The sequence below is a fragment of the Cyprinus carpio genome, chromosome B1, assembly GCF_018340385.1.
Source record: "Cyprinus carpio isolate SPL01 chromosome B1, ASM1834038v1, whole genome shotgun sequence".
NCBI lineage: Eukaryota > Metazoa > Chordata > Actinopteri > Cypriniformes > Cyprinidae > Cyprinus > Cyprinus carpio.
Genome location: NC_056597.1, coordinates 35,216,441 through 35,239,121, shown reverse-complemented (window position 1 = coordinate 35,239,121; position 22,681 = coordinate 35,216,441). Strand labels below are relative to the sequence as shown.

The window sequence follows — 22,681 nt, the reverse complement described above, 5'->3', positions numbered from 1 at the left end:
AGTCTTTCACAGAGCCTGCGTTCTGACGATTTGTGCTACCCGCTCAGATTGTGCTACCTCTTATTTAAAAGATAGGTAGCACAAATCGATCGCATTGATAGTACCAGCATCTTATTCAGGTGGTTTGAGGCTTTTTTAATCTCCATACCTACCCCTAACCTAAACCTACCCGTCCACACCTACCCTTACCCTAAACTTACCCTTACAACAATGCAAATATATTTTTGGTAGCCCAATATGATAGGTAGCATGTTTCGTCAGTACACCGTTGCCAAGGAGGTGTGAGGTTGTTTTTTGCAGTCATTTAGTACTATTGTATTTAGATTTACATCCAATCAAAGGACGAGAAAATGCTGATGTTATCGTAAGCCTGCTAGATGGCCCTGTTGCTGCCAACTCGAAATCTGATTGGTTAAAGCAACGGTTTCATTGCCATTGATTTTAAGCTACAGGTGCCTGCACTTTTGATTCTGAAGGCCTTAGGCAGATTTCGTTGACCCTGGCAACACTTTTGCTGAAATATGATTGGATAAAAGCTCTAATAAAAACATACACTACTGAAAGCAGTGCAACCAAGAGAAAATCTATGAAATTAAGATAATAGACTATTGGAAATAATTTAATACAAATTCATGAGGAAAAAAAATAATAATAAAAAAAAAATAAACTAAGTCAGTGATTCTGACAAAGCCTTTGCTGGCCCTGGTGGCCCACCATTGCAGAAATGACTGTCAATGTAATGTCCATATTGCAGAAATGTACAGTTTTATAATAGAGGTCTGTCAAGCCATGTAAGGTCTCCTTTATTTATATAGCACTTTATACAATACAGATTGTATCAAAGCAGATTCATGGTGTTAAATATGTCAATACTGAATTCAAATCTGCTGTAAAGTAGCTCTAAAAAGAAGACAATAGTAAACAGTTCTCAGTTAAAGTCAGTTCATCATTGATTCAGTGATGTCATCCTCCAGCTCAGTTCATATGTGCAGACTAGGCTGAAGTCAAAGTGTACATTTATCCATCCCAAATCATTGTATTTTAGAAAACTTTGAATGGCAAACTGTGGCATGATTTTGAACAGCTGTTGTGTGCTGTGAATAGACTTGAGTGTGCACATATGGTTATAATTTATGAATCATAATCAGCCAAATGGGCTAGCGATTTGATGTGCATTACCCACCTGACTTCACTGGAGCTATAATCTATAATCTCTGTAAATATTGGCCTGATGTTCTTCTATTGGGGGCTCTGGCCATACTGATGGCTAATCAAATCTATTCAGTGCTATCACCAACTACAGGCGGGCTTAGCTAACGTTATGTATTTAGATGGGAGAGCTGTCACTGAGTTAAAAAATTAAGATCACTGCTACAATCTTGCTCGTGCTTCTGTCAGACTGGCGGTGGCAGTGGTGGGAAACGTAGTGGGCGTGGTCAACCTGTGACTTCAATAGAGAGTGACCAATAGAAAAAGGCCTTTCATCTTGGTGGGTAGAGACGGCCCACTGAGATATAGCTTCACCCGCAAGCAAAACTTTTCAACTCGCAAACAAAAGTTTTAGACCCGCAAAAAAGACAGAAAGGCAGAAAAGAGAGCAGCATTTGTGGTTTCACGAGGAAAAGTGTTTGAAGTGCACAAAGATTTATATGCACTTCAAATAATTTTGTGATCAATTTCTTTATTTTTGAGCCTTAAGAAGACTTTTTTTGAAAACTTTTATTTTTTAATTACTTAAAAATTAGTTTTACTATCAAACACAGTATGTTTGATTGAATAATAAAGACACAAAAAACTCCATACAGTAATACAACAGGGACCCTTCACATTCTCAAAGACCTGCCCCCATTAGTTGCTGTTGGTATGTGCTATGTCCGACAAGCCATGGCGCTCTCACGTCACACATTATGTTCTCACGCAGTGAAAAGTCATTTTTTTAAAGAATTCAAACAATAAATATAATTTTGTGGCTCTTTAATGTTTCATGACAGATCGCTGTATAATGCCTCAGTTCAAGCAGCCCATGAACCGATCATCTCTTCCTGTTTTCTACTGTTCATGAAATAAACATGAATGAACATCAGAAGATTATTGTTTCAACAGCGGAAAGATGTCAATACATGGAATTTTTCAAGTTCACGTACACGGACGTTAATCAAAATGTAAAAAATGTCAGAAAAAAAAAAAAAGTCAGATTATGCGTTATGATTGGTCAAAGCACCTGTCAATCAAACTCCCTGTGAAGGGTCAACTGGTGAGGTGTTTTTTTTTTCTTCTTTTTTTCAGTTTTCACTCAAAATATGTACTGTTTTTGTGCAATATTTGACTCCAGTGTTGAAATAGTAAGAAAAGCAGGCAAATTAAATAACTTTATTTTAAATCTCTTGTACTTTAAATTGAACTAATATTAAAACTGTTTACAGTGTAATATATACACATTTTTATAAAACTTAATAGAAGTTACATATTTTGATAAATTTGAGTATTTTAAACTTATTTTCTATTAATAAATTTTAGTGGACATAAGACTACAGATAAAAGTTGTTACCATCCTTTTCCTATATAAGATTATTATATTTTTGTTGTTTATCAGCAGGAGGTGATCTTCACTGTCATCTCTGTTACAATTTGTACTGTAAACTGAATATTGAAAATGGGATATTATAGAAATATAGCAATATATGACTAGGTTGAAATGCCTCCAAGAAAGGACAGTGGTGTGGCTTCACGCCAGTATGGACTTCAAATGAAAAACAGAGTGAAATCTTTCAAAAATCTGAAGGTTTTTTTGTTTGTTTGTTTGTTTGTTTGTTTTAGTTTTTTTTTTTTTCTGAAGCATGAATCTGTTGTTTTCAGGCTTTTGTAAAAGTGGTCCCAAACTCATATAAGTCCAATATGTATTTTAGTATTAGTAAAACTAATTGCTAAACTGTAATTGTTACTACTTGTGTAAAAGCTGTTAATGAACAATGTTCAACACTATTCGTATGCTGTTCACTGATGAAGGTTATCAGTTGGATGAGGACATTTAGGCATGATAACAGTTCAAGATATCACCATCAAGATACTCGCTGGGATGAACACCATCCATATGTTTTCAAGAGCTTAATTTAGTAATCTATAATTGCCTTAAATTCAGTAAATCAGAAATTTGCTTTCAATTCTCATGCGTCTAAGTTTAGATCAGTAGTGTGGGAAAGAAACAGAAACCATTTTTTTTTTTTAGAAGTCAGTGTATCATCAGAATTATTTTGAAACTGGATATTCCAAGCAAAAAAAAAAAAAAAAAAAAAAAAACCTTCAATGTGGAGGATGGATTGATGTTTCTAATTTAATTTTTTATGCCAACAAGACAATCAAGATGAAAATGTACTTTTCTGTTATCTTGCAGAGCTCCAATAAGTGATAGAGTCTAACATGCACTTTTATTGACCCTTTGGCTATTTTGTGAAATAACTTTTTAACAGGAAGTCAGCGAATTCTAAGCTGCAAAACGTTTATCAACTTGTACGTTTTGGAAAAATTAGTAACAGCTTGTAGTTGCATATTTGAATGCATAGACATTCTCTAATTGCACAACGAGAGCAGACAATTATATAATTGATTTGCACTTCACAAGAAGCTCAAGAAGTCATCTGACTGCTTTTCATGTCATCTCTATAATGGACGTAATGGTTTTAGGTTAATAGGTGATTATTTTGAGTGACACATTTTTAGCACTCAAATTAACTGCTATGCAAGTGTGTTTGAGCACATTTTTCTCAAACTGACTTTCAGACAGTTGGGTGCTTCTCAATATCCTAACTGATGCTTCTTCGCACCTTCATCCTTTAAAAGGAAAGAAGAATGTGGAAATAAGCAACTGAAGCACCCCATTGTCTTGCACTGGTGGGTTTGTTTTGCTATGTCACCCTTAGTTTCAAAAACTAGAATAGACAAAGTGTGTTGTGAAACTGGGTGGAGGACACAGTTTCTCCACCCGAGTTACTCAACAGTTCTGAGAACATTGATGATATCTTGAAAGGTAGATAAATGATAAAAGTCAAAATAGTGCTCTGCTTCTAGTTACTAATGCAGCCAGAAGATGAACACCATGCATGTGGATGTAGTGACGCTGACTGCCGTCATTCTTTGCTTCCCTTTGCTTACATTATGTGACCCACTGTAAGTACAGCTCAAAAATGGCCAATGTTTCTAAAATTCATGAAAATGCTCCTTGTGATATAGACAAATGTAAATCTTAAGTATCAATTTGTCAGGTATGTTCTGTCAGCTCCTAATTTGCTGAGGGTGGGTTCCCCAGAGAACGTGTTTGTGGAGGCTCAGGATTACTCTGGAGGAAACCTGAATGTGAGGATCACAGTAAAGAACCACCCGAAGAAGAATCTGGAGATACTGTCTAAATCAGTGACACTGACCGCAGACAATAATTTCCAGATCCTCACAGATATAAAGGTGAGAGTGCAGTGATGTCTACTTCTCATTATTTTATTGTCAGATATAATTTAAGCTGACGGATTCTCTGTTCTGCAGATTCCTGATGATCAGAAGTTCTTCTCTGACGATCCTCTGGAGAAGCAGTATGTGTATCTGCAAGCTCAGTTTCCATCCGTCACTCTGGAGAAAGTGGTCATGGTCTCATTCCAGATGGGATATATATTTGTACAAACAGACAAGCCCATCTACACACCTGCTAGCACAGGTACGATCAAGCTTTATTTTAGGCATGGGTCACAATGCTTTTTAATTGGCTTATAACATGAAAGTCTTTAAAATGGTTTTTAAAAATCTTGTTGCAATTAGTACGGTAATACTGGATATTCTCATGATATATATTTTTTTATTATTATAATTTATAATAATTTCTGTAACAATAAAAACAACAGAGAATCACATATATATGTACATCCTTTTAAATATACAGAGGAAACTTGCAGAAAACTTGATATATTTCTCAGTTGTGTAAACATGATTTTTAAAGAAGGCTTTTGTCGTCACCATATGCATAAAGTTTTACATAAAATAAAGCTTTAGCACACATAGTAATATTTGATAAAACAATTTATTTTCCAGTTAATTACAGGATCTTCTCCTTAACTCCTGATCAACAGCCATTTGATGGAGTTTCCATCTCGGTCGATATCATGGTATGCAAATAAATGCTGTTCAGTATATACAAGCATAGATGAAATTAGTGAAGCACTGAAAGTTTTTTTTTTTCGTAAGCGAAAACTAAAAGCAGCATTAGAGAAGCACTAATTACACATCACTTAGGTCAATGATTTCGGCCCTCCAAAACTGCTTCAGACCAAACTGAAAATTTATTTTTGGTCAAATATTTTTAGTTGGCAAATTTTCGGTGCATCACTACGTTAAATAACCAAACCCCATCTTGTGTGCCATAACAACCACCGAAATTGTCCCATCATTGATTCCTGCACAAAAGCAACAACAACTGATGTTTTAATGTTTAACAAAATCCCCAAGGCATCACACTGGACAGAGATCAATTCCAGCCAAGGCGAGGCATCAGGACCGAAACCTTTGCTTTACCTGAACTTACCAGGTTTGTTTTCTGTTAAAGTGCACCATTCAGTAAAGACTGATCAGTGAACTACAGACTGTCATAATGCAGGCACTCTCTGTTAGTCAGACTCTTGTGTTTTCTGCCCATTCTGTTTTGAAGCTTTGGGATTTGGAAGTTGATCGCAAAGTACACAAACACACCGCAAAAGAACTTCACCACTGAATTTGAAGTTATGGAATATGGTATGTTTACTGTGTCCTCTGGAGAACCAATTATGTTGGTATGGCTGTAGGAAATACTGAAGAATGGCTGAAATTGTGTTGTAATTTTGTAGTGCTGCCGAGCTTTGAAGTGACTTTAAATCCACGCAAACCATTTTTCTATGTGGATGAGCGCTCGCTGACAGTAGACATATCAGCTAAGTATGACAATTTTTTTATGTAACTGTTTTACTGTGCACACTGTCCATAGTACTCTAGTCTAGATTCATTGCATATCTTATATGTACTTTATTCTGTGACCACACCGGTTATTTAAAGATTTATCACAAGGGATGTTCTCAAATGTTTGATGTGTATATTTGTTTTGTTAGGTACTTGTTTGGTAATAAGGTGAGAGGAACTGCATTTGTGGTGTTTGGTGTGATAGACAATGAGAAGAAGATCAGCATTGCTGCCTCTTTGCAAAAGATTCAGGTGAGTTCAGATAGAGCTGCTTTATAACTTTATTAATTATAGTCCCACATAATGCAAAACTTGGAGCCAAAGGCATTGCTTACATGTTACAGCCTTATTCCAAAATGGATTCAATTCATTATTTTCCTCAAAATTCTACAAGCAATACCTCATGATGACAACGTAAAAGAAGTTTGTTTGAAATCTTTGCAAATGTATTCAAAATAAAAATAAAATAAGATATATATGAAAAAAATCACATGTACAAAAGTATTCACAGCCTTTGTTCAGTACTTTGTTGAAGCACCTTTGGCACCAATTACAGCCTCGAGTCTTTTTGAGTATGATGCTACAAGCTTGGCACACCTACTTTTGGGCAGTTCCACCCATTCTTCTTTGCAGGACCTCTCAAGCTCCATCAGGTTGGATGGGGAGAGTCGGTGCACAGCCATTTTTAGATCTCTCCAGAGATGTTCAATTGGGTTCAAGTGACGTGACATACAGCCAAGTATGGTGACCCATCCAAAGTGCACACACACAGCAGTGAACACACATACACCGTGAACACACACCCGGAGCAGTGGGCAGCTATTTATGCTGCGGTGCCTGGGGAGCAGTTGGGGGTTCGGTGCCTTGCTCAAGGGCACCTCATTCTTGGTAATGCCGGCCTGAGACTCAAACCCACAACCTTAGGGTTAGGAGTCAAACTCTCTAACCATTCAAGTCTGGGTTCTGGCCGGGCGACTCAAGGACATTCACAGAGTTGTCCCATAGCCACTCCTTTGTTATCTTGGCTGTGTGCTTAGGGTCGTTGTCCTGTTGGAAGATGAACCTTCGGCCCAGTCTGAGGTCCAAAGCGCTCTGGAGCAGGTTTTCATCAAGAATGTCTCTGTACATTGCTGCATTCATCTTTCCCTCGATCCTGACTAGTCTCCCAGTTCCTGCCGTTAAAAACATCCCCACAGCATGATGCTGCCACCACCATGCTTCACTGTAGCGCTGGTATTGGGCAGGTGATGAGTGGTGCCTGGTTTCCTCCAGACATGATCCTTGCCATTCAGGCCAAAGAGTTCAATCTTTGTTTCTCATGGTCTGAGATTCCTTCAGGTGCCTTTTGGCAGACTCCAGGTGGGCTGTCATGTGCCTTTCACTGAGGAGTGGCTTCCGTCTGGCCACTCCAACATGCAGACCTGATTGGTGGAGTGCTGGAGAGATGGCTGTTCTTCTGGAAGGTTCTCCTCTCTCCACAGAGAAATGCTGGAGCTTTGTCAGCGTGACCATTGGATTTTGGTCATCTCTCTGACTAAGGCCCTGCTCCCCGATCGCTCAGTTTGGCTGGGTGGCCCGCTTTAGGAAGAGTCCTAGTGGTTCTAAACTTCTTCCATTTATGGATGATGGAGGCCACGGTGCTCATTGGGACCTTCAATACTGCAGAAATTTTTCTGAACCCTTCACCAGATCTGTGCCTCGATACAATCCTGTCTCGGAGGTCTACAGACAATTAATTGGACTTCATGGCTTGGTTTGTGCTTTGACATGCACTGTTAACTGCGGGACCTCTTTTTTTAATAAATTTGTAAAGATTTCAAACAAATTCCTTTTTACATTGTCATTATGGGGTATTGTTTGTAGAATTTTGAGGAAAATAATGAAATTAATCCATTTTGGAATAAGGCTGTAAGATAACATAATGTGGAAAAAGTGAAGCGCTGTGAATTTTTTTCCGGATACACTGTAACTGCTGTTTCATTGTGAATTGTATGCCTTTTTGTTTTGATTAAGAAACAGACATGAGATGTGCAATTCATATTGCAACCTTAATGTAACCCCTTGCAAAAAAATAAAATAAAATAACTGTTTTAAAAATATCATCTTATAAATAAAAAAGTATAAAAATATTTCTGAAGCGATTGCAATGGAAGCTGCATGACCATTATTTTACAGTACTACTGTAAAATACTAAAAAAACTAAACTCAAATTTCATAAAATAGAAAAATGTATAAAAAGATAATTTTATAAAATAGTAAAAATTTCTAATCCAATTGCATTAGGGGGTTTATGATCATAATTTTACTAGTGCAAAATACAAATAATAATAATAATAATAATAATAATAATAAACTTTTTATATAAAAGTAACTTTATAAAAAATATGTTTTATAAAATAGTTAAATTATTTCAAATATAAATTTTATAAAATAGCAAAAACTACTGTACAGGGAGTTGATGTCGCCGTTTGTCTCTCTGTAGATAATTGATGGAGAAGGAGTGGCAGAGCTGACAAGACAAATGATCATGGGGAACTTCCCAGACATCCAGCAGCTAGTTGGGAAATCCCTCTACATTTCAGCCAGTGTTTTAACAGAAACTGGTAAGAACCAGACCGAACTTAGAGTCTGTGTGGTGGATTGAGAGCTGGATTTGAGAGTTGAGAGTTGCTGGAAGGGTTTTATATTCTACCAGCACAAAAGGAGATGAGACAAAAAGTTTATTTCACCACAGATAATCAACTGATGACTATGTTTGTGTGTGTGTGTGTGTGTGTGTGTGTGTTTCAGGCAGTGAAATGGTAGAAGCAGATAAGAAAGGCATTCAGATTGTGACGTCACCATACACCATTCACTTTAAAAAAACACCACACTTCTTTAAACCTGGGATGCCCTTCGATGTCTCGGTATGAAAAAATCACTAGAAATTTAAGAATGGGATTCTACTCACCTCCGCTGAGCTACATTGCATAATGCTATTGGTAAATGTTTCTTTTGAATTTCTTATTAAGGTCTATGTAACAAATCCTGACCAAACACCTGCTAAAAATGTGGAAGTGGAAGTCAATCCTGGAGGGGTCAAAGGTCGAACAAGAGACAATGGCATTGCAAAAGTTACTGTCAACACTCCGGGAGGAACTTCCACACTGGAGATAACTGTAAGACCTGAGCTTAAATGAAAAATTTTAAAGTCTTGCTGGCTTTTCAAAAATTTTGCAAACTAACAAAATCAATGTGATTATGTCCAGGCAAAGACTAAAGATCCACAATTAAGTGACGAACAGCAGGCAGTGAAGAAGATGACGGCTCAGGCCTACAAGCCCAAAGGCGGCTCCAACAACTACCTGCACATCGGCATTGATGCTGCAGAGCTTCAGATCGGTGATCAAATGAAAGTCAGTCTGAATCTAGGAAACAGCCCTGGAGTGAAAAACCAGGATTTCACCTATATGGTGAGAAACACATGACAATTATCGCTCATGTGCTGCTTTGTTTGTGTCCTAGTTGTTTGACACAAATGACTGAACTACAGTATGTAGTACTGAATTGTGTAGGCTTTTTGTTTAATTTATTTATTTATTTTATTTTTTTTGCATTTTCTGGCCTGAAATCATGTCTTGATGATACACTGGAGCCACTTAGCACGGTCCCTCCCCAACACATAATTACAAGAGCACATTAGCATCAGTGGGTAACCCGCTTAATTGCGTGTTACTCTCATTGCCGTTAGTTACTACAGCCCACAGTTTGCTAGCTAGTTATGCCTTCCTCACGTAATGCAAATTACCTGGTTGTGGTAATTTACAGAACAGTCAGCTATGTAAATCCAATAAATCCAATTGCTTATTTTTCAAGATTTCGCTAACTTATTTCACTTACTTTTGTTTTTTTTTTTTCATTCAAATTTGCTGGGTGAAAACACATTTAATTTAGCTTTACATGGACTTCAAGCCATAATCGGCTGAATTTACCGTTCGCCATTTTGATTTTCTTTGAAAACCTGCTATATGAAAACTAAAAGATTTCATTGACACCAAACTTTATTTTGTGACATTAGCCCTATTCGCACGGGATTAGTATTACCTGGTGACCTCCAGTCATTTGTAATAATTGCGGAGATTATCTGTGAACATAATCCTGTGCGAATCGGCCATTTCTGTGATTTGTAAAGTAAAAATTCTCCTGCAAATGACCTACCATATTTCGCCAAACACCGAGGTCCTGTGATAATATTAGTCATGTGCGAATCGGCATCTCTGTGATTTGGGCAACATTTTGCGGATTGTATATTATTTTTCAAAGTTTTTGTTTCCTGTGCACCTTTTCGTGAAGAATGGAGCTGCGTTGGAGTGTTTGATAGTATTTTGGCATAAAGCTTGAGACATTATGTTAACCTGGTGAAATGTAAATGACACAAGGTACGAAACTATATTCGTTTTTTTTTTTTGTTTAATCTATCTAACCGGACCATAGAAAGGGACTCTCAAAGCCTTGACATCCGGGTATCCGGGAGATAAGTCAGTAAATTTGTGTAAAATCATATGCACCACATGAAATTCAGATGTAGGGGGGTAATTTCAAAATCACACAAGGCCCCCAGATAATACTAATCCAGTGCGAATAGGGCTATTGTCACATAACACTGTGCACAGCACATCAATTTGGTAACAGCGCCACCTATTGGTCAAAATTATAAACCATTAAATCATTTTACTAGTGATTGCATTCATGATTGTTCAGTCTTTTTTACTAAAATCATCCTAAAATATCTTTAATTACTCATTGCTGCAGTCGGTCTGATGCTCCCTGCCATACTCAATCTAATTTTGTCTTCGTTTTGCTTCGTTTTGCATTAATGCAGTTGGTCTGATGCTCCCTGCCATACTCAATCCAAAGTCGTTACAGTTAACTCCAAATAAACCATAAAAAACAACATAAAACTTTAACTAGTTCCCAGCAATTTTCATTTAGTTTACTCTGTTTTAATTTTAGTTTGAGTTATTTTAGTTATTTTAAGTACAAATTAGGTGAGCATAGATGAGAAAATTTATAAAATTTTTAATATAGTGAATATAAGAATTTTTTAATGTAATTCATGCTGCCTGTATTTGTAATTTTTCCACAGATCTTAAGTAAAGGTCAGATTGTTCAAGTGGACAGGTTTAAGATGAAAGGACAATCTCTAGTGTCTCTGTCTCTGCCTGTAACCAAAGACATGTTGCCGTCCTTCCGCTTTGTGGCTTATTACCATGTGGGCTCATCTGAGGTGGTGTCTGATTCAGTCTGGATCGACATGAAGGACACCTGCATGGGAACGGTGAGTGAACCCAGAAACCATGAGCATGATGAGTGCCTGTAGTAACCATCATCATTTATAAGCATGTTCTTACTGTTGTTAATCACAGCTGAAAGTCGAGGTGAAGGACCCGACACAATATGGCCCAGGAGATCAGCTCAGCTTGAAAATCACTGGAGACCCTGGAGCTAAAGTCGGGCTGGTCGCTGTAGATAAGGGTGTCTATGTCCTTAACAACAAGAACAGACTCACTCAGACAAAAGTAATTAACCTCATGTACAATAACCTCAGTAGTTTCAGACTTAAAATGACCTGGTCTTGTTGTTTTCTTAGATCTGGGATGTCATAGAGAAGCATGACACCGGCTGTACAGCAGGAGGTGGGAGGGACAATATGGGGGTTTTCACTGATGCAGGTCTGATGTTTGAGTCCAACACTGCAGGAGGAACCAACACCAGAACAAGTACTTGTTAATTTAGCTGAAATTGAAGTGTCAGTGTTGTCATGCTCTATATTCCCACACAGATCTGTCATGTTCTTGTAGATAATGAGTGCCCTGTCCCATCTAAGAGAAAACGCAGAGCAGAGAGTCTTTTGCAGGTCACCACTACGCTGGGTAAGGAAGCCCTTTATATGCATTTCTTCTTCTGTCCTCCTTGTTTCTACACTAACATTATCTTCTCAGCTGGTCAGTACTCTGGCGAACAGAAGATGTGCTGTGTGGACGGATTCCAAGAGAATAAACTCGGCTACTCCTGTGAACGGCGGGCTTCATTTATCGTAGATGGAGATGAATGTGTTAAGGCCTTCTTGCACTGCTGCAACGAGATGAAACGCCGCTCGGATGACTTCGGAGAGAAAGAGTTTATTCTGGCCCGCAGTGAGATTTTAGCCTCATTTTCAATGAATGAATGAATGATGCATTTATATTGCACTTTATTGTGTATTGTTGTACACCTCTGTGTGTGTCTCTCCTCAACCACCACCAGTGTGCGGCATCCACTTGGATGATGCAAAATATATTTGCAAAATATATTCTCACAGATTTTTAAAAAAGTGATTTCGGAAAGAGAATTAGCTACCTACATAACTCTCAAATGCTTCTTTGTTGCATGCTTTTTAATGCTAAATTGCATTTTTGCATTATGATAATATATAAACAGTTGTAAAGTTTGCAAGTGCTTTATTACATCTCACCAGAGAATAAACGTATTATCAGTCTACAGATGAATTGCTTTAATAATATCACTTGCATTGTACTTGCATATAATACTTCACTGTAGCTTAAATTTGAATTATATATACGTTAAATAACTATTTTTCGTGTAAATATGTTACAATGTAACATGTTATTACAATGTTATTTCTGATGCAAAGCTGAATTTTCAGCATCATTACTCCAGTCTTCAGTGTCACATGGTCCTTCAGAAATCATTCTAATATGCTGCTTGAGAAACATTTCTGATTATTAATGTGATACATTTTATTTTTAAGAATTCTTTAATAAACAGTTCAAAAGTTCAGCATTTACTTGAAATAGAAATCTTTTGTAACATTGTAAATGTTTTTACTGTTACTTTTCATCAATTTAATGTGCCCTTGCTGCAAAAAAAAAAAAAAAAAAACCTACTGACCCCAAACTTTTGAATAGTAGTGTATAATAGTTTGTTTGTTGTTCAGGTGAAGAAGATGATTTTGATGAAGAACTAGGTGATGTGATGATACGCACACAGTTTCCTGAAAGCTGGCTTTGGGAGGAGATTGATCTTCCTCCTTGCCCAGCAAACAAGTTGTGGTGAGAACATTTTTTATGATATTGTTGTTTACAAATAAATAAAACAAAAACCTTTTGTGGGAACCAAGATGCTGTTCTTTCAAGAAGATGGCAATATCGGACACAGTTTTATCAGATGATCCATTATTAATTTTAATGCAGATCCTCAAATGAAAACTAAAGAGGCAGTGAGCAAAATAATGTAGGATAGTGTTTGCATTAATATTTGTTTGCAAAATCTTGGAGGGACTGGCTGTGAATGTTGAAGGAGTTTGATCATGACAGTGTTTTCTTTGTTTGTGTGTGTGTGTGTGTGTGTGTGTGTGTGTGTGTGTGTGTGTGTGTGTGTGTGTGTGTGTGTGTGTGTGTGTGTGCGCCTAGTGCTGAAACATCTACCTTAAGAACTGGAATATTCCTGAAAGACTCCATCACAACCTGGCAGATCACAGCCATCAGCCTGTCCAAGACCCTTGGTAAAAATATGCTCTTGTGCGTTTGTCATTTATTATTAATTGTTGTTCTTTGACGATACCTTTGTTTCCCTGCAGGAATATGTGTGGCTGATCCTTATGAGATCACTGTTAGAAAAGATTTTTTCATCGACCTGAAGATGCCTTATTCAGTGGTGCGCAATGAACAACTGGAAATAAAGGCTGTTCTTCACAATTACAGCAATCAGAAGCTGAAAGTATGTGCGGTTTTGCTGACATGATATTAATATTATACAACCTACTGTATCATATTTGATACGCACATTTCTAAGGCCTCTAATCGACTGCTGTTCTACACATGCCTGCTGTTGCCTGATTGATCATTTAGACTTTTTTTTATTTTTTAGTAAGTAATAGGCCTTTAGCATAATTGTAAAAATGTGTATGATGTAAGAATGTAAGAATATCTTTGATATTTTAAGATGAGCATTTAGTGGACTGAAGCAACTTAGGTTTACTTGATAATCCTGACATCATTCTTTAGAAAAATTACAAATATTTTTGAGGAATGTTTGTTTGTTCATGTCAACCATCAATGTAATGCACTGCATTATATGTTTCGAAACTACGGAGCTTTGATCAGAAAACTATTATTTGGCATATCTGACATATTATCTCATTGATTTACATTACAAGCAGCAGAATTTCATCTTACTTTTTACTCAAATAAATATCAGCAGCTGCACCAAAGTGCATATATGCACTGTGTTAGAGGGGTTTTATTATTATATAATATGTTGTACTTTTACAAGTTTTAACTGTACAGCAGTGAACTGGACGGTGTCTCCATGTGTTGAAGATCTTGTTTTGTCTTGTACCAGACATATATTAGATTTAAGACGTCGGAGGGTATTTGCAGCAGTGCCAGCAAAAAACAGAAAGGCAGGATAACCGTTTCTGTTGGCCCCATGTCCTCCATAGCCATCCCTCTCATCATCATCCCCATGGAGCTAAAAGAGCAGTGGATCGAAGCGGAAGCATACAGCTCGAATCGCAATGACGCAATTAGAAAGAATCTGAAGGTGGTGGTGAGTCTGCCATGTCAACATTTAGAGGAGGGCTCTGGGGATTTCTGCAGGAATAAATCATGAATGGCCTTCAGTCTATTTATTCTTTTTAAGATTTTTCGATGCCTCCACCAAGTTGCATTTGTGTCTGTCTTTCTTTCAGCCTCAAGGTGTGCTAACTGAAGTCCGGGAGAAAATTGTGCAGATCAACCCATCCGAGCATCCAGGTGGAGCTTCTTTACAGACACTGAATATGCAGTCAAAATGTTTGGAAACCACAGCTTAAATCCTCTTTAAACACCTGTCCTTTTGACTGAACAGGCGGCTCGCAGGTCGTGTCTATGAGGAGCGACATCCCACGCCGAAAGGTTCCAAACACACCTGCTAGCACAGTGATCACAGTGATAGGTAATAATCTCATTGCACTGTCCTTCTCTGAAGCATATAGGGCTATATGAAATCCATTTTATTTTTTCCATTTTTTTAAATTTTTTTTCTCGTTTGAAATTTTCTGGGTTATGTTTGAATGGTTACATTTTAGTAATCAAAAAGCATGTCTACTTAATTATATTATGATACGTTTTACGAAAATTACATTTTAGGGTGCCCTATGAAGTCTATTTTTTCCCCAACCTCCAGGTTTTTTTTTTTCGTTGTTGTTGTTGTTTGTTTGTTTCTTTTTTTCTCTAAATTCTGATTAATTTAATTATTGCTAATGTCTAATCAACTGAATTTATAAAACTTTGAAGTTATAAAACAAACAATTTAATAATGTATACAACAGATTTTTTTTTCTGAATTCAAATTCTAAAAAATGTATTATTGAAAATTGTGTTAAACAAAGGAGGCGTAAAATATTAACAATGTAATTAACCTTTTAAAATGTAATCAAACAAAAATGTAAAAATTCCTTTTTGGCAAACATAGTTCTGCACAACAGCTAGAAAAACCATGGAAGAAAAAAATGTATTGTTGTCCTTAAAAACAGTTTCAATATTTATAATTATTATTAATCTGAAATGTACATTACTGTTCAATAGTAATGCATTTTTGTCTGTTTCTTTCTTTCTTTCTTTCTTTCTTTCTTTCTTTTCTTTTAAGATCTTTGAGTTTCTGTGTGAACTGAAGATAGATTTTATTATTATTATTATTATTATTATTATTATTATTATTATTATTATTATTATTATTATTATTTTCACTTCCGTATCACGTTTGATTAATTGTACAGCACTACTTTTGATTTACTCATCCAAAATTTCTGTGACATTCCACATTATACGGCAAAATACGTCTTCATTCCACAATGGAAATGGAACTCATAGGCCCCTTGGTATATCAGTTCATACAGGGCATGCACCAACAGGACTGGTGTCAGTATGACTTACAAAACCCAGTCACAGTCAGTTACCTTCCATGTTTGCAGGTGAGGAGATGACGCTCACGATCGAGCAGGCCATCAGTGGAAATTTTATGGGTCAGCTCATTGTTCAGCCCAGTGGATGTGGAGAGCAGAACATGATCTATGTGACACTACCTCTCATTGCCACTCATTATCTGGACAGCACAAAGCAGTGGGAGGCTGTTGGCATGGAGCGCCGTAATGAAGCTGTTAACCATATCAGAACAGGTCAGCTGACCACCCTAAACATCACTTTTTAATGTTCTTCTGGTTGTTAAATGGAGTGCCGAGTGTCCCCCACTATGACATTAACTTGTTCTTCCGGTCAAGGTTATCAGCAGGAGTTGGCCTTCCGTAAAACTGATGGGTCGTACGGTGCCTGGTTAACCGTGCCGAGTAGCACATGGTGAAATAATGCATCTTATTTAGAGATAATGATTGTTTTTCTTGCATGTTTCTTGTACTATGCCTAAGTTGCTTTCTCTCTTTTGTCCATTTACAGGCTGACAGCATATGTGGCTAAAGTGTTCGCGATGGCCAGTGATCTGATTGTCATAGAGGAGAATGTGATTTGCAGTGCCCTCAACTGGCTGGCCACTAAAAAACAACTGCCAGACGGCACGTTTAAAGAAGATGCGCCTGCGTATCACAGCGAGATGGTTGTAAGTTATATTTTTTTCTGCAAAATTCCACTTCAAAAATCATGCACAACTGTCAGATACGTTGCGCTCTGGCGATTCCCAGCTTGTGGTCTCCCTCTATCTTCTCCCATTATTTCCTTCCATCCTACCAAAATAATGGTGAAAAAGCTATTGGCTGTTGTATGTCTCATGACTGATTGCGTCATGCTACGGGACGGGATTATCTTTTTGAATGAGATGTGAGTGCATTTATTTTCAGCGATTAAAACCATATGTTTTACTCTCTTCTTCGCATAAAGATACCGTATGGCTTTAGAAGACTTGGAATGCAACACGACTTGTTTGTAATGCTTTTATATTGCTTTTTTTTAATAAGACAAACAGCTGAAAACAATGGAGGACCCTGCATGTCGAAAAGTGATGCTAAAGGGGTACCATGAGCGTCAGAAAGCGACGCCAAGGGGTCCTGACCAATCGTAAATATGTGACAAGTTGGGAGTGAGAACGTGTTGCAATATGTGAAAGTGTGCCAAACCGTGAGCTGTTTCTGGCTGTGTGTAGCACCTACTGCTCTGCATATTTTTCAGAAGCATCCCAGCAGTCTTGTTATGTCATTATATAACATCTTATTATTTGAGTATATGTCAATTTCAGGGTAACGTACGTGGGAAAGACGCCGATGCCTCTCTGACTGCATTCATCCTGATTGCCATGCAAGAAGGAAGCAAGATCTGTGCTGGATCTGTAAGTCTGATTCCTGGAAATCAGATGTGCAGTGATACGCCACCTTCGCCTCGAACACGTCTCACTCAGTCTCTCTCTCAATACTAGAATCTTCAGAACAGTATGAAAAGAGCCATTGATTACCTGCTGCTGAGAGTTCACAGTCTGACCAGCACTTATGCTGTTGCTATGACTTCTTACGCTTTGGCCCATGCTGGAAAACTCAATAAAGACATCTTGAAGAGTTTTTCCACTCAAAGCAAAGGTCAGTAACATTATAGTCTGTCAAAACTCTGACTCTTGAATAAAGTTGAGGTCACTTCTCCATGGCAAAAGCTTGTGCTCTCCCAGATAATCGCTGTTATATACAGAGCCCCGCACATGGCATGCAGGGAAAAAAATAGTAGGCTCAATAGTGTGCACGATTTACTATTTCGCTCCCCCGATTTATAAATTGTGCACACAATTTACTAATTATTTGCCTTGATTCACACAATTTATAAATCAAGAGAACAAATAAGTAAATTGTGCGCACAATTCAGAAATCGAGGGAACGAAATAGTAAATCGTGCACACTATTTATTTATTTTTTTCTTGAATGTCATGTGTGGGGCTCCGTAGTTATAGTTAACTAAAACTGAAACCATAAAACAAAAACATTTTTGTTACTTAAAATAAATGCTAAGTGAAATAAACTAACTAACTCTCTCCTCTCTATGGTACAGTATGTTTATTATAAATTAACCAACAATTTACAGGCTTTCATTAAAAAAAGGTCTGTTGGAAATGTTCTTTGTGTTATTGATAGTGATGGAAAGTTGGTTTTATCTTTTTAATAATTTGAAGATTGTGTAAAGACTATTGAATAACGATGATGTTTATAAATTGTTAATAAAAGTATGTTTTAAATCAATAAATCAATCTCTCTGTCTCTCCCTCTCCCTCTCTCTCTCTCTTTCTCTCTCTCTCTCTCTCTCTCTATTGCAAGGGTATGTTTTGAATTTATGTTTGATGTTGTTTCAAAATTTCAAAACTTTTATTACTTTTCAAAACAAAAATGTGTATTGAAATCAAAACTGTGATGTCATGTTGTGTTTATACCCACTTTTAGATGGAATATTTTGGCAAGTTCCTGGGCAGCACTATCACTCTCTAGAAGCCACAGGTTATGCAGTGCTTGCCCTGGTGATGGCAAAGGATTTCGAGAGCGCTGGACTAGCAGTACGTTGGCTGGGAAGGCAACAATCCCGCTACGGGGGTTACGGCACAACACAGGTATTTTAAGTGACAAATGAATAATTTTGTGGATTGATTGACTTATATAGTTTACAATTTATGTTGTCCTCATCATTTCATGCAACTCTTGGGATTATTTTAATTTAAGGGAATACTGTGTTTTATTGATATACCACTATCAAAAATACCAAAAAGAAATCCTCCAAGTTTTGAATGTCTGAATAAGTGTGAAATGCAAATGATTTGTGTTTTGTGTGTGTGTGTGTGTGTGTGTGTGTGTGTGTGTGTGTGTTCCATGCCAGGAAATAGAATGGGTTTCAAATTTTCAGAAGCTTAATGTTCTTTGTAAAAGTAATGAGAGCTGAATATAGCAACAGTGAGACTACTTGGGAACTATATATATACACACACACACACACACACACACACCCAAAAACATTTTGTTCTCATCCTATTACCTGTCTGTTTAGGCAACAATCATGGTCTTCCAAGCCGTGGCTGAGTACCGCGTTCAGGTTAAGAAGGCAGACATTAAATTGGACCTGGAGCTGGCTGTGCAGGAGAGAAAAGAGAAAAGCAGAATTGCTATAAGAGTGTCAAACGTTGCACTTGCACGTTCAGACAAGGTCTGGCAACATGAATAAATAATTGCACCCTTAATGCTGAGAAATAGAATTCAAATGTTGTCCGATGCACATTTACACCATACACAGAATGATTCACGCATTGTTTGCAATAACTGATTCACCCTAAAAGTGTGTTTTCTTATCTGTCTGCTTCATGGACTGAATACGACAGTTCGACATTACAAAGAGTTTCAATATCACAGCTCAAGGGACGGGGGTTGCCATGCTCTTGGTGAGTATTCATTAGCACACTCATGATGTCTTCACCAGCATGTTGTTATGTGTTCAAGAATTCCTGTCCTTCCCTGTCAGGTCTTTTCTGTCTATTATGCTCTGCCTGAAGAGAAAGACTACGTCTGTAATGCGTATGAGCTCAGTGTGCAGATGGAGAAAGAGTCTGCAGGTAGAATTCATCAGTAGACGAGACATCAGTGTAAACTGTTTAATTGCAAAATAAGGTTGAATTAAGATGGTATCGTTCTGTATGTAGTATCCTATGATGGAGCCTCTGAAAGTTACCAGATCACCATTGAATACATGTGAGTATATATGAACTACTCTAACTTTAAACAGGATTCACAGTAACCCATTCATCTGGTGCATTTGTCCCTTTAATTTGTCTTTTCTGAAATGTCCAGAAAGTTCCGATAACGGTTTATTAATTTATAAAGAATGTGTCATGGCATCAAGCTTTGTAATACTTTTGAGAAAAACAGGCAAAGTGATGTTAAATGATGCTTTACATGTGATCATTTTGCACAAGAGGAAGCTGCGAGGTATGTTGGTAAACCTTAACCCAACCAACAAATAGATTATTAATAAGTTATTCCATCATATTAATCCTCCTTTGCAGTTTCAAAGACCAGTTAAGAAGTTCAACCATGTCTATTTTGGACATTGGTCTGCTGACGGGGTTCAAAGTGGATGAACGTGATCTTTCAAAGGTGAATAAACAGCGTCAATGATTGGGAAATTTCATTAAATCATTAAATATTTGAGTCTAACACACTTCATAACTTCTGGACATTAAAACTGCAACTCGCGCCTGTTTTTCTCTTATGATTTTGCCACCAGTTATCCAGTGGTAAGGATAAGTACATTCAGAGCTTTGAGCTGAACAAGGAGCTTTCAGAGCGAGGATCTCTTATCATCTACATAGATAAGGTACACTGCCACTGTTCCCATATGTGTTGGGTTTTTATTTATCTTTTTCCATGTAGTGGACATGCAGGTGACTGCAACTGATTTTTTTTCTCTCTTTTGCTAAAAGCAATTTGGTGAATTGCTGTTTGGTGTAGTGATTGCTCATAATAATACACTTTTTACTTAATGTCTTTTAAGGTTTCTAATAAAGAGAAGGAAAGGCTTGTCTTCAGAATGCACAAGATCAATGAAGTGGGAATGCTGCAGCCCGCCGGAGTCACTGTGTACGAGTACAACGCTCCAGGTGTGCGACGTTACAGTCACCAACAAATGTTTATCTGGAGAACTAGAAAAGAAATGCATATAACTATTTCTTCAGCAAATTTGATAGTATACAAAAGTATACACATTTTAGCAGTAGATTGTGTGATAAATCAAGTATTCTCTTCTCAGTTCTTCTGTATAAACAGTCACCTAAAGCAACTCAAGAATAGAGAATGAAAAACAAAATTGAGCTTGAATTCCACTGAAATAAAAGTAAAATGACACAGATAGAAAGTTGACATCGGAGCTATTCCCGTATGCATATGGCAACACTTATTATTAAAGCACACAATTCCATACGATTGACCATTTTGGCACATTGTGTAGGACAAACACTGCTGACATATTCAATCTAACCTGCATATTTTGATAGATAAGCGTTGTGTGAGGTTCTATCATCCTTATAAGAAAGACGGATCACTGAACAGACTCTGTCATGAGGACCTATGCCAGTGTGCTGAAGGTTTGTACACTTTAAACGCAAGATGAACATACAGCATGCTTAAAAAATATAATTTCATAAAGTCTCCATGAGAAAGAAAGAGAGACAAAGCATGGTAAATGAATGAAATATCCTGACAGAGAACTGCAGTTTGCAAAAGAATGAACGCATTGATGAGGACAAACGGGAAGACAAGGCCTGTGAACGTGAAGTGGAATACGGTAAACATCCTGAATGCTTTTTGTGTGTGTTTGAGTAAATTACTGTAGCAATAGAGAATGTTAGATCATGTCTTGTGCAACAGCTTTCCCTCTCAGGACTGTCTTATTTTCCTAACGAAGACCCAGTATGGGTAAATTTTTGCCAGTGGAGCGGTTATGTACAGTAGCTGATCGTGTCACACAATTGTCTTGTAGTTTATAAAACCAGGGTGTTGGAAATGGACTTCTCATTGTATGCAGACATCTATAACATGACAGTTGAGCAAGTGCTGAAGGAAGGTATGGGTTGCCATTTTCTACGACTCTGGATCGTGACAGCTCCATTGCACTGGCTTTATCTTCAACGGTTTGTGTCTGTGTTTGTTTTCAGGCTCTGATCCAGGTGTAGAGGGAAATATGAGGTCATTTTTGGCTCATCCTTTCTGTAGAGATTTTTTGAAATTTGAAAAAGGCAAGACATACCTGATCATGGGCCAAACCAAAACCCTTCCAAGGATTGGCGGAAAGTATGACATTGAGTTTGGTTTATGTGGAAATTGGCTTATTTTGTAGTTAGTGCATTTCGTGTAGAAGTCTTAATATATATCTGCGGTATGGATGCTCCTAATGAAAAACGTTCCCACTTTTCTCAATCATCTTAGGTTGAGGTACAACTTTGGTGAGGACACCTGGATTGAATACTGGCCAACAAACGAGGAGGGCCAGACACCAAAATATCGAGCAAAATACATTGGTATCACCTCGCTTGCCAACAAGCTCAGCCGATTTGGATGCTCCACTTAAAGTTTTTTTTACTGATCTAACAGCCTTACAGCCACAACTTTGCTTTTGATTCTAGTAAATTGTCAGATTTATTAACAGTTGCAGTCTTTTTGTTTTAAAGTTCATGCTCAGTTTGCTTGTGAGTCAAGTGAAATATAATCACTTGAAGCCATTTGTCAAATAAAATTTGCAAACATAAAAGAGTCTTATTCTTAAATCTTCACAATCACTTTTATGAGAGATTCAATTCCAGTTTTATAAAATTCTGTGCTGAATGTGGCATTTGCAGATTTCTTTTAAGATTTATTGATTTATTAATTTAATTTTATGACTACTTAGTAAAGAAATACCAAACCGATACCAATGAAAAAGTCAATTTTCACAACCCTACCAGAGGATGTGGAAAAGCAAGGAAACCAAAGCAGATTACTGCAGGGTTACTGTACAGTATGACACTTTAATTAGACAATAGACTGTGAATGTATTTAACAGGTTAAATGTGCACTATAATAAGGAGTAGATGGATTAAGGTAAGTGCCAACAAATGCCAAAAAGCGAGGTGACAGAGAGATACCTCTTATGATCGCTTAACATGCATCTGAGAGCAAAATGTTTTCTGCTTT

General features: G+C 37.3%; 1 protein-coding gene across 2 annotated transcripts in view; it reads left to right on the top strand.

The window, feature by feature from the left end:
* LOC109051147 (complement C3-like) overlaps positions 1-22,259 on the top strand; it is a 51,111-nt gene extending 28,852 nt beyond the window's left edge. Inside the window, exons 1-41 of one of the 2 annotated variants that reach the window (XM_042717255.1) lie at positions 4,011-4,164; positions 4,260-4,455; positions 4,534-4,702; positions 5,074-5,147; positions 5,478-5,566; positions 5,687-5,769; positions 5,862-5,949; positions 6,120-6,222; positions 8,453-8,573; positions 8,761-8,876; positions 8,982-9,128; positions 9,219-9,422; positions 11,096-11,287; positions 11,376-11,528; positions 11,600-11,729; positions 11,811-11,882; positions 11,952-12,146; positions 12,947-13,061; positions 13,422-13,513; positions 13,589-13,728; positions 14,353-14,559; positions 14,702-14,765; positions 14,860-14,946; positions 15,965-16,168; positions 16,271-16,346; positions 16,443-16,602; positions 17,236-17,325; positions 17,413-17,569; positions 18,416-18,579; positions 19,011-19,166; positions 19,339-19,398; positions 19,479-19,569; positions 19,657-19,705; positions 20,020-20,110; positions 20,241-20,330; positions 20,508-20,613; positions 21,007-21,096; positions 21,216-21,296; positions 21,492-21,575; positions 21,667-21,802; positions 21,938-22,259. In XM_042717255.1, the coding sequence (XP_042573189.1) occupies positions 4,085-4,164; positions 4,260-4,455; positions 4,534-4,702; positions 5,074-5,147; positions 5,478-5,566; positions 5,687-5,769; positions 5,862-5,949; positions 6,120-6,222; positions 8,453-8,573; positions 8,761-8,876; positions 8,982-9,128; positions 9,219-9,422; positions 11,096-11,287; positions 11,376-11,528; positions 11,600-11,729; positions 11,811-11,882; positions 11,952-12,146; positions 12,947-13,061; positions 13,422-13,513; positions 13,589-13,728; positions 14,353-14,559; positions 14,702-14,765; positions 14,860-14,946; positions 15,965-16,168; positions 16,271-16,346; positions 16,443-16,602; positions 17,236-17,325; positions 17,413-17,569; positions 18,416-18,579; positions 19,011-19,166; positions 19,339-19,398; positions 19,479-19,569; positions 19,657-19,705; positions 20,020-20,110; positions 20,241-20,330; positions 20,508-20,613; positions 21,007-21,096; positions 21,216-21,296; positions 21,492-21,575; positions 21,667-21,802; positions 21,938-22,079 (4,944 nt within the window). In that variant the 5' untranslated portion in view covers positions 4,011-4,084 and the 3' untranslated portion in view covers positions 22,080-22,259. Of the gene's footprint in view, positions 1-4,010; positions 4,165-4,259; positions 4,456-4,533; positions 4,703-5,073; positions 5,148-5,477; positions 5,567-5,686; positions 5,770-5,861; positions 5,950-6,119; positions 6,223-8,452; positions 8,574-8,760; positions 8,877-8,981; positions 9,129-9,218; positions 9,423-11,095; positions 11,288-11,375; positions 11,529-11,599; positions 11,730-11,810; positions 11,883-11,951; positions 12,147-12,946; positions 13,062-13,421; positions 13,514-13,588; positions 13,729-14,352; positions 14,560-14,701; positions 14,766-14,859; positions 14,947-15,964; positions 16,169-16,270; positions 16,347-16,442; positions 16,603-17,235; positions 17,326-17,412; positions 17,570-18,415; positions 18,580-19,010; positions 19,167-19,338; positions 19,399-19,478; positions 19,570-19,656; positions 19,706-20,019; positions 20,111-20,240; positions 20,331-20,507; positions 20,614-21,006; positions 21,097-21,215; positions 21,297-21,491; positions 21,576-21,666; positions 21,803-21,937 lie in introns of those variants that run through there. The other variant, XM_042717253.1, reaches the window with a different exon arrangement.
* The last annotated feature ends 422 nt before the right edge of the window (positions 22,260-22,681 follow it).